Source organism: Dama dama, chromosome 13, assembly GCF_033118175.1.
Source record: "Dama dama isolate Ldn47 chromosome 13, ASM3311817v1, whole genome shotgun sequence".
Taxonomy (NCBI): domain Eukaryota; kingdom Metazoa; phylum Chordata; class Mammalia; order Artiodactyla; family Cervidae; genus Dama; species Dama dama.
The window spans coordinates 43,142,615-43,153,612 of record NC_083693.1 but is presented as its reverse complement, the minus strand read 5'-3'; the positions used below and the strand labels follow the sequence as shown (position 1 = coordinate 43,153,612).

The 10,998-nt window shown below is 51.7% G+C and overlaps 1 protein-coding gene and 1 pseudogene across 1 annotated transcript; both read right to left on the bottom strand.

Annotated features, from left to right (window-relative positions):
* Window positions 1–802: 802 nt before the first annotated feature.
* LOC133068026 (granzyme H-like) lies at window positions 803–5,360 on the bottom strand (annotated as a pseudogene).
* A 1,959-nt stretch (window positions 5,361–7,319) lies between these two features.
* LOC133068422 (mast cell protease 1A-like) lies at window positions 7,320–9,498 on the bottom strand. Its single transcript, XM_061159657.1, has 5 exons — window positions 9,305–9,498; window positions 8,953–9,100; window positions 8,351–8,486; window positions 7,912–8,169; window positions 7,320–7,592 (listed from the first exon to the last, which is right to left on the bottom strand). The coding sequence occupies exons 1-5, from the start codon at window positions 9,357–9,359 to the stop codon at window positions 7,431–7,433; spliced, it is 759 nt and encodes a 252-aa protein (XP_061015640.1). The 5' UTR covers window positions 9,360–9,498; the 3' UTR covers window positions 7,320–7,430.
* Between the last annotated feature and the right edge of the window lie 1,500 nt (window positions 9,499–10,998).

Sequence of the window (10,998 nt, the reverse complement as noted above, 5' to 3'; positions counted from 1 at the left end):
CATGCATATGTTCAGCTCATTGCTCACCTGTGCCCTTGCTGATACTGTGAGCTCCAGGGAAGACTTGGCAGGTGAATGTCGTGATGGTCTTGTGTGAAAAATAAGTGTTTATTTGTTTTTCACCTTAGTTTTCGATATGCTGGATTTTAATTCTCATATTCATGTGATTTGTTATTTTGAGTGAAGTTCCTTCTCTTTGCTGTGTTTCTTTTTGTTGTCTTGAAGTTTCTTCTCTTCTCAATGTTGATCTCACTCAATTCAGTGTTTGCCCAGTTACCATGACTGTGATGTGTTCTATCATCCTCAATTCACTGGCGGTGCTATTTAAAGGATTCAAGACATCTGGGTCACAATGAACTGTCTTCCTGTTTAAATGTGGCATCTTGTAGATTTGCAAACTGAGGTTCATGCTTCCACATGTAAGATAACAAAAGAGGCTGTTTCAGGGGTTTCTTCCCTCCCTCCCCTCCAGACAAGGACTCTATGGAGCACAGACTGGAAACCCCAGGACCTGTGGGTCTCCAAGCCTCTTCCAATTTCACATTGCCTTTATGGAATCAAACAAGATTATGCCTGTGAAACTCAGATGTACCATCCAGCTAAAATACAGAGAAAATAATTATTTTCAAGACAAGATTTCTTCCAGATTCCAAATACAGGTCTATCTGTGCCAAACTGAACTTCCTTGTGGAAGGAGAGGCACCACGGAAAGTTAAAGGAAATTTCTCACCACTAAACGTTTCTTGATGGCAGAGACAGAGCTTGCTATGTTCTGGCACAAAGAGAAAGATCAGTATTTGCTCTACTGATGGATGGCAATGTGGTATTTCCCGCCCAGTGGCCCTGGATCCCTGGGGCTCACAAGGCTGCCATAACCCGGTTGCCAGCAGGGGGAGGCAGAGGCCCAAAGCCAGGCCAGGCTGAGAGGGCTGAGGCCGCAGTACCTCAACAGGCCTTGGTGTTGGTTGAGCCCCTGGGGGATGTTGGGCTGGACCCAGGGCCTGAGGTGGCCCATCCCAGGTGGGAGGTGGGTCCTGGCTCCTCTGATAAGCAGAAGGTACTGGTTGGGAGGTTAGGGATGGCAGGGACACATGAGGAGGAGAATTCTGTTAGGGAGATGAGAGGAAGGGTGACTCAAAGCCAGGTGAGCTGGAAGGGAAAGGAGCCAGTGTCTGGGGCGCTCGGGCAGAGAACAGGGGCTGGTGTGGGATGGCAGGCAGGGAGCAAGGTTGACTGTGTCTCGTGTTGGGCCTGGGGCAGGGTGTGGAGATGGGGCCTGGGTGAGGCTGAGGGCCGTCATGGGAACATCTCAGCCTCCTGAGCTCTAGGCAGTCCCAGTGTGGGAGCAGCCCGCCCTCACAGGAGAGAGAGACGCCCTGGAAACAGGAACCCGAGTGCCCGTGGATGGCCCCCGACCTGCTGGGTCCCTGGAGTTATTCTCCTTCCTCTGACCTTTGCTTTGCTAAATTGTTGAGGGGTTGGTGACAGTGTTTGGCTTAGAGAAGGTAAGAAATTTCTAACACCCAGAGAGGACCATTTTGGGGGAGAGTTTGAATTGCCCTTTAGATTCATCCTTGCGGAAGGCTAAGCACCAAAGAGACGTAGTTGAGGAATCAATGAGATTCTATACAGACAGCGTGGGACTTGAGGAGGCGCGAGGGCGAGGGTGGCTTAGTGGGAAAGAATTCGCCTGCCAAACAGGAGACGCAAGAGACGCGGATTCGATCCCTGGGTCGGGAAGATCCCCTGGAGATGGAAATGGCAACCCACTCCAGTGTTTGTGCCTGGAAAATTCCGTGGACAGAAGAGCCTGACAGGCCACAGTTTTGGGGTCGCAAAGAGTGGACATGACTTAGTGGCTTAGCAGCAGAGGGCGAGGGAGGAAGGAGGAAGTAAAACCCAGAACTGACAGCAGAGGGTGTCTTGGAGCAGCGTGGTTATGTACTGAGGTGATTCCATGAATAAATAGGAATTCAGTCCCCATCGCTTTAGAGATCCCATTTATTGTGGCCCTGTGATCCCACTGCCAATCCCTATGGGATTCTTGCTGCTTCCCCAAGACAATGGTCAGTGCAGACAAAGGTCAGTCTCAAGCTGCTGTTAGAGGTGTTTCATTGTTCTCTGGGTGAAGACTCCTGGAGGTATCCCATTCATTGTTCCATATGAAAAAGTACCATGGACCACTTTTTTACACACGCGGGGTCCACCGGAGTCACCCTGTGGGCAGAGAGATAAGGGCTGAGCAGGCCTCCTTGGGGTTTTGTCTTCCCTGCCGCCCGGCTGGGTGGTCTCAGTCAGAGACTGTGGGGAAGACCCAGGCCCAGGGAGGCCTGGTCACCTCCCGGTCCTGGGGCTGCAGCCTGACTCTGACTGTTCTTAGCAGCTGGACTCAAGTCTACCTTTCTGTCAATTTTCTCCTGGAAACTCTGGTGATAAGACAGCTGTGGGATGACTGATGCTTCCTGACCCACTCAAGGGAAATAAAGCAAACACTGGATTCAAGGACCAGGCTGCCAAAGCTCTCAGCTGACGATGAAGATACGGCCTCTGCCCTACACATACCTCCCGGGTCTGTGTGCTTAAAGACGGGAAAACTGACCTTGAAGCCGGTCTTCGCCTTCCTTGGGTCCCCGACACAAATCTGGCTGGCCCGGCTGCAGTGGCTGGGGCAGAGGGTTTCGCACACCCGGTCCTCCTGCACCGTCAGCTCTGCCTCCTGCAGGGAGGTGGCTGGAGTGCCCAGGGCCACCTGCCCCAGCCGGCCAGACTGCACACTGTCCTGGCCTCACCTGGGCCTTGGCCCTGGGCAGACTAAGGGGCTTCACAGCTGACGTCTGCTTGGCCTTTCTCTCCAGCTGGTGGGAAGAGAGAAGACTCTGGCTCAGCCAGTGGTCCTCTGGCCTGGATGCCATGATGAGGCTGCATGGACCCCATCTCTCACCTCTCCCCCTGAGACTGGTCAGGCAGCCAGGATGGGAAGAAGGAAAGGGGCAGGAGATCCTGGGAGGGCAATGATCTGATCTCAGGAGGGCAGGGCCAGTGGGGCGTTTTCCTTGTCTGCAGTAACATGATGTCATTGGAGAAGTTCATAGGATTATAGTCTGGGTGGCGGATGGCTCTCCTCACCTAGATGACCTGCTGGGTCCTGTCCTCTCCTGCTGTTTGATGTTGTGGGCCCCCAGGGTGACGTTCATGGAGCTGCACGGAGGGCAGAGCAGGGGTGTGGGGATCATGGGGTCACAGGAGATACAGCCCAGGAGCTGTGACAGGCAGCTGACACCAGGGCAGGGCAGCAGCTGAGGGGGAATTGAGGTGACAGAGGGTCCTGGGGCTGAGTGACTCTGGGCCCTGTGCTTCTCGGTGACATGAGGGCAGGGCTCCCGGGAGCTTTCTCAGCGATATTGTGAAGTGACTCTGAGCTTGGGTTTGGCTCTCATGCACACCCTCATCCTTCTCTGATGCTTTATTTGGCCATTGTGGGTCAACCCTTCTCAACCCTGTCTCTTGTTCTCACCTCCAACCCAGTGACCTCAAAACTTACCTGTCCTGTTTCTCAGCCTTTCATCACCCTAGTCCTGCTCATAAGATGGCTTATTTGATGAGCTCTTGTGGTCCTGATTTCCAGGATCCTTGGGTGAAGGAGGGATACCCCTGGGCTCAGCTCCTGGGGAGAGGACGGGGCCCTGTCCAGGTGTCAGGAAGGGTAGGCTGGCTACTGCCCCTCACCTCCCTCTGCAGTGAGAAGCCGTCAGAACAAAGTCCTTTTGTGTGAGGACACCGTCACACCTCTTCCAACTCTTCTCACCCAGAAACTGAATGAAAGCCATGTAGGGGCGGGAGTGGGGCTTGGCCTCGTGGCCCCCAGTGATCTCCTCTGAAAGCAAAGGCTGAAAGATGGGGAGATGGGAGAGGCTATGGTCTAGAAGGGAGGTTCGGGAAGGTGGCAGTCAAGGTGGGTGAACGGTGCCCAATAGACACTAGGGGAGAGTCCTGCAGTGTCTCACTGCAGTGGGATAAGCTTTTCTGAACCCCAAACCTCAGTATTGTTCTCCGTGCCCTGATTCACACACACATATTGAAAGTCCTGAGACTGCCTTCCAGAGGGTGGAGCCCAGAAGATCATGGATGGGACCCCTGATGAGCCCTCATTCTCATGGTGTCTCCTGGACCCTCTGAGCCTCTGCTAACATCCTGATTGGTGTCATTTTCTAATAATCCACCTATGAGATTATGGAGTTGGGTTTTCTAAAATCCTTATGTCCTAGGGCATAATGCATCCTAGGATCTCACTAAACATCTGTTGACTGCACACGTCAATGGCCTCCAATTAGCTTTTGGCTAAGGTTTGGTGGGGATAGTACTGGTGGGATTTAAGACCACAGGGATGGGGGAGGACCCTGCCAAAGACACTGGTACAGAAAATAAAACTGCCTGGGGCCTGGGGAAGAGTAACGACACCCAGAGAGCTTTGGGTTCTGTCATCTAGCCATTTCTGACCAATCACACCCTGGGCCCCTCTCCTGGGCAGGAGTGAAGGGTGGGGGAAACGGACAAGTTTCTCTGGTTTTTAAGCTGGGTCCGCAGACAACTCCTGTACTGTGGATGGTTGGTGTGAGTTGTCCTTTCCTGGCTGGAGTGAGGAATTTTCTTACTTGTGTTTTGTAACTTCACATCCTCCACCAAATGCACAACCCACTTTACCGGTGGTGAGAGAGAGGCTGAGCGCTACAAAGCTTTTAGTGAAAGCTTGCTTCCTACCATCCATCCTTGCTGAGTTCTATGCAGCATCGAACGTGTAGTCTTGGTTGGGATGGGAGCTGATTCAGAGATTGGAGCTGAGCAGAAGGGCCAGGACTGAGGGAGGTTTAGTGAGATGGGCGACCCTGTCAGGAATGGGGATGGTCACTCAACTGTCCAGCCCAGGAGGCAGAAGAAAGGCCATCAGAAGCAGGAGTAGCTGCTTCTTCCAGAAGGTCTGCCCAGGTCACAGCTGCTGGGGTTTCTCCCTTCCAGACACAAAGCATAGAGGAAGGAAGGAGGGGAGGTTCAGTGACCCCCAGACCTCCCTGAGCTGTGCACCCCCAGCCAGGTGTGAGCATGCCACGTGTGCCCATGTTCTCTGCTGTGGGAGAGGTGAGAACGGCAGTCACCACACTTGCACTCCCACCGCAGAGTCACAAAGCAAGAGGAAGAACAGGAAAGTGGAGGCTGGGGTGCAGCCAGGGGAGGAGCTGGGTCCCCAGAGGCCCTCAGTGACTGAAGCAAGAGTGTCTTCATTTCTCCCCTCTTGGGTCTTCTTTGATTCTAGGGAAAGCATGAAGAATTACCCAATAGGTGAGCTGCAGGGATAACAGAGACATGGCTCCTGTACTTGAGAAGCTCGGGGGCCGGAGGAGAGCTAGAGTCTGTGAGTAGAGATCACGTGGGTGAGGACTGTGGTGTGGGGCTCTACTTGGGGCTGAGTGTGAGGCAGAGACTGGACTTGCTTTAGGAGCAGAGAGACCTGGACTCATCCAAGTGCCCCAAACATCAACCCCATCTCCTATTGTGTCAGGGTTCTAGCCTCACACTTTTGGAGGATTTAGAATCTCCTGTTTAAATATAAGTTTTCTATAAAAAAGAGAGCCTTTCTTATGCCAAAATTCTGAACGAAAGTCCTGAACTTGATATTCACTGAACCAGAAAAAAAACATCACTGTGTCCTTCGGCAATGAGGGTCATGATTGAATTGTGCTGAGGTATCCAGCACCCCTCAAGCACACTTGGGGGCTGTCCCACCCGAATCAGTGTGTTTTTTATTTTCAGGAGGGGCTTCCTCTCCAGAAGTGCTGGTGACTGGTGAAGGGAAAACAAATGCCAGTCATCTAATACTTACTCCCCACTAATATTCTCTGTCCCGAGTCCAGAGAGCCACCTCTCAGATGTCTCTGGGCCAGGTCATCCTAAACAAGCAGATGACCCCAACACTCTCACCAATATGAGGACAGAAGAAAGAGGAATGGAAAGGATGGCATGAGGAGCTCTAAACAACCCAGTCCCATGTGAGTTGAAGCAAGAGCATCTTATGAATAAATAGAAAAACAGTGGAAGGAAATATGCTTAAGCATTAATGCTGATGACCTGGGGGTGGTGGAACTGCGCTTAGTTTACTTTTCCTACTCGTATGTTCTGTATTTAGTTGTGTTTCTGTGATGAATGGGCAGAGGAGCCTGGAGGGCGACAGTCCATAGGGTCACAAAGAATCGGACACAACTGAAGTAACTTAGCACACTTGCACATACCATGTTGAATATGTTCCATTTATGAGGAATATTTTTTGATGAATACGTGTTACTTTCTACCCAGAACCCATTGTGCAATAGTTGAAGCCCACTCTCCATTCAAATGTTCAGCAAACCACTTCTCTTAAGCCCTCTCTAAGCTGCATGTCTTAAAACTGAGGTTGCTTTTCTGAACCTTGTATCAAAACTTCAGAAACTGGTAAAAAAAAAAAAAAAAAAATACAGGAAGAAATGTACCCAATAACTATAGGCTATAGATACTCTGAAACTTTTGGATACCTTGAAACCAATAATTTTCTTTATAGTGAGTTTCCTTTGGAGATAAATAGATTTATACACAAACACAGGTGGGAATGATGAAGGTGGGGAGCCGCTGGCTCAGTCCAAGGTGGAAGAGCTCCCTAAAGGTCACTTGGGGCTGAAGGAGGATGTGCCCTCAGGACACCAGAGGCTGCACAGAGCCCTGGGCCCAGGACTCCAAGGCAGGGCTGTGAGAGGCACTCAAGCTGGGCCTAGGAGTACTGAGGGCCTGCTGAAACTTTCTCAGGCTTCTGAGCTCTGCCTCTCTGACACAGGGAGGGAACACTGCATGGGGTGAGCTACACCTTTGTAAACTCCCCCATTTCTGTTAGGGTGGACAAGTGCCCCCCTGCCTCAACCCTCAACCTCATGTGGCCTTCCTTCCAAATCTGGATCCTCTTGTTTTCCCCCAGGGCACTGGGATGGGGGGAGGGGAGTAGGTGTGGACGAGGAAGAAGGCATATGGATGAGACACGAGGGTTGTCAAGATTAGGGTCGTGTGTTCCTGAGAGGGGTTTCCTTCTCTGATGGAGCTCACGGGCAGTATGGAGGGCAGCTGCCACTGGGGACATGTGACCGGAGGGAGCTGGCTGTCAGTGCAGCAGGAGTTTTAATTCCAGAGTTGGAATAGGGTGGTGTCTTGGAGGCGGAAGCCAGTAACAGATCAGAACTATAAACAGGTCAGACACGGCAGGTGCTGAATGAATGTGTTTAGGTAAGTAAAGGAGGAATCCATGATTTCTGCTCAAGAGATGGAAGTTTATTAAGTTTCAGGCAGCCTAGCTTCTAACCACTTTGCCCAGTGCCTCCATCCCAGGGAAAATGGACAGATCAGTCCTTGGAGAAACCTCAGTCTGGTCCCTGAAGTTCGTACTGTTTCATTGTTGTTTGGATCCAAGGCAGAAAGCTTGAGATTCTGGTGAAGACCCTTGGAGGTGTCCCATCCTTTGTTCCATAGGACACAATGCCTTGGGCCACACCATTACACACAAGTGGGCCCCCGGAGTCACCCTGTGGGCAGAGAGGGCAAGGACTGAGCTCACCTTCTTCAGGTCTGTTCTCCCTGCCACCCTGGGGTGGGTGGTCTCTGTTAGGGGCCCTGGTTGATATAAGGCTCTTGTTGGTCCTGAGGTTTCAATCTGGCCCTGACAATCCGCCTCCTCCCACAGGAAGCCTCTGTCCATGTGGGACTTTGAGGCAATGTCCATCCCCCAGGGACAGCAGACAGAGACAGGACCGGAGGACAGGCTGGGGACAGAGGACAGAGCTCGTTCCCACGGCCCCGGACCCAAAGACTGAGGCTTTCCATGGATAGTACGGGGGATCTCACCTTAAAGGAACTCTTCCTCTTTCCTGGGTCCCCTGCACATATCTGGGTGGTGGTTCTGTAATATTTGTAGCGAGAGGTGCATTTCTCGGCACTTTGGACTTCAAGCTCTACCTCCTGTAGTTTATTTGGGTGGGACATATCCACGTCAAGTCGCCCCCAGCCAGCCACACTGCATAGCATCCCTGGATTCACCGTATCCCAGTCCCTGGGTAGACTGATGGGGCTCACAGCGGTGGTCACTTTCGCTTTCCTTTTCAGCTGAAAGCAGAGGAAAGGCATTCTTACCTACTGATGGCCCACAGAGACTGCAGGACAGTCGTGGGCTTGCCTTCTTCACAGCCCTGGGACCACAGAAGGGGTCATACAAGAGGAGGGTCTGGAATGTGGTCATGGGGGATGCAGAACCCAGGAAGGAAGTGTCCTGGGGTCAGTGTCCCACCTGCAGTAACATGATGTCGTTGGTCCAAGTCTTGTCATTATAGCGTGGGTGTGGGATGGCTCTTCTCACTGCGATGACCTGCTGGGTCCTCTCCTGCTTCTTGATGTTATGTGCCCCCAGGGTGACGTTGATTGAGCTGCACAGAGAGCAGAGAGGGAAAGGGAGTCACAGGAGACACAGGCCAGGAACCTGAAGGAATGCTTGGGACAGGGCGGGACTTAGGGAGGGGAGAATTCTAGGTGATGGGCCCTGGAGCTGAGCATCTCTGTGCTGTCTGCTTCCTTCAGCCTGGGCAGGGTAGTAGTTCCTGGGTCCACGGAGGGTGTGCAGTCCTCACAAGTTTGTCTGTGTCTAGGAAAACGTGAATTTTTCACATGTGCACTCTGGGCTCCAGGGTGCAACATTGGCTTTCTTCCATATTATGTTGGATCAGACCCTCTCTCCATGCGTCAGTGGCATTGACCTGTCCCTCTCTTACCAAAGCTCACCTGTCCTCCAAAGAGCTTCTTACCTCACCTGGTGGCCTAGGTCTGCAGCCCCTGAGAAGAGGGTTCCCTGGGAGGGCTCAACAGAGGGATGGGGACCCAGGCATTGCTCCTTACCTTCCCAGGCAGTGAGCTGCTGTCAACACGAAGTCCCCACGCACGAGGAAACCCCCACAGATCAAAATGTTCTCTGCAGTGTGTATTTGAAGATATGCCATGTAGGGACGGGAGTGAGGCTTGGCCTCATGGCCCCCGATGATTTTCCCTGAAAGAAAGACACCAGCCTGCCCGCTGTGCTCATGGAGCCAAGGCTGGGGAGGGGAGATGGGTCCATATTTGCTCGTCTTTGACCTGAGTTAGAAAAGTTGCTGAAGATGGGCCAGAACGAGGGTGTGCATGAGTGTAGCATCTGAGCAGGTCTGTCCATGTGGGGAGGGACTGGGCCTCTGAGGGTGGGACCGTTACTTACCTGCCTCCCCAGTGGGGGACAGAAGAAGGGCCGCCAGGAGCAGGAGCAGGACCATCTCTGCAGGAAAGCTGCCCAGATCTGAGTGGCTGCTACTTCCCTCTGGTCTTTTAACCAGTGTCTCCTCCCTGTGTTGTGGCTTTTCTCATTTGAGATTTCTCTGAAATCTCACACCTCTGTCTGATTAGGTCCTGGGGTCTGAGTGGAGTGTGTACTCTGTGGTAACTACAGAAGCTCCTGTCAGCTCTTGGCTTAGTTCCATCACTCAGCAGGAAACAAGAAAATCACTACAAGTAGAAGCAGTGAGACGTTGTATCAACAAATACCAGATCTTTGAGCCCCAGCATTCTGGGTCCCATGATGAGAGATTCATGACATAGAAGTCTTCATTTCTGTGGTTCTCTTTCATCACCAGGGTGATTGTGTATTGAGGTCTCTTTGTATGAGAAATTTGGAGATAAGATCTCTCACTTCTGGTGGAGGAGACGAAACCGTCAGGGTCAAACAAGGATGGTGAGAACCATGGTGTGAGATATACAGGATGGTGTGTAAGAGTGATGCTGAAGAGTTATTAAACAGTTATTAAAGATTGAGTTTTTTTTTTTAAAAACAGCAACATTGTTTTCCCCATGAACCTGCATGTTGCTCAGGATACAGTGTGGATAGCACTCCTCTACTCCTCTTGGTATCAGGGAGGTTTGAAGCCTGGATGCTGAATTACTTGATGTCTCGCTCACACATGCCCAGTGGATGGTGCTGGCTGCTCACTGGGCGTGTTGGTTTCTCTCCACGAGGCACCTCAAGTCACCTCTGTTTCTGGGATTGTCATTCTCCCTCACACACAACATGTTGTTGTCTTTCTCCCAAATAAGCATCTGCCTAGAAATAAGCCAGGTACAAGCTGGGCTCTTTTAATTACCTAAATTTTGATATCCCATGGCATCTATTCTACCATATCCCTCTGTTTGAGGCAATCAAGAGCTCCCAGCAGATTAAAAAGGAAGGGCCCTAGATTTCATCTCCCAGCAGGGGTCTTGCAGTCAAGGAAGAAGAGCCTGTGGGATGGGAGTTCCACGTGAAGTGAGAATGGATGCCAGGGAGGCAAAGCAGAATTCCCCCACCTCTACCCAGAGAGTGGCCTTCTGATGTCCCTTACAATTTGCTAACCAAACTATCCTGGTCATGTCCCAATAATGGAAAAGGTGGAGAGAGTCATATGATTGAAAACATCATGGGGCCTAAACACCTTGATCTCAAGTCTCTTCTAAAGCAATGAAACCTTTGATTAAGAAACAAAGCCCACTGCTAATATGGATTCTGGCAAGGGAGCACAGTTAACCAGGGCATGGATGGTATCCAAGCCAAGCCCACATGGGGTGAGAATGTGTCCACACCTGGCCTCTCTCCTGTGTGGACACACGTCTCACCCTACACCCTGCATTGGACATCCTGGATCAGGTAACAGAATACATGTGAGGCAGAGATTCAATGTCCACGTGAGGTAAGGAGGGTGTTCACACAAGGGATGGGTAGTTTCTGATCAAGGGGGATTTATGGGCCTTCTCGGGGGTCTGGGCAATCAGGTGGGGTTTAGCAGAGCAGGACAAATAGGGTGAGGTGGGCATTGATAGGAAGGGGCCACCTAATGTGCGTCACCAGATCCTGGGGTGTGGGGATCAGGGGATGAACTTGGGGAT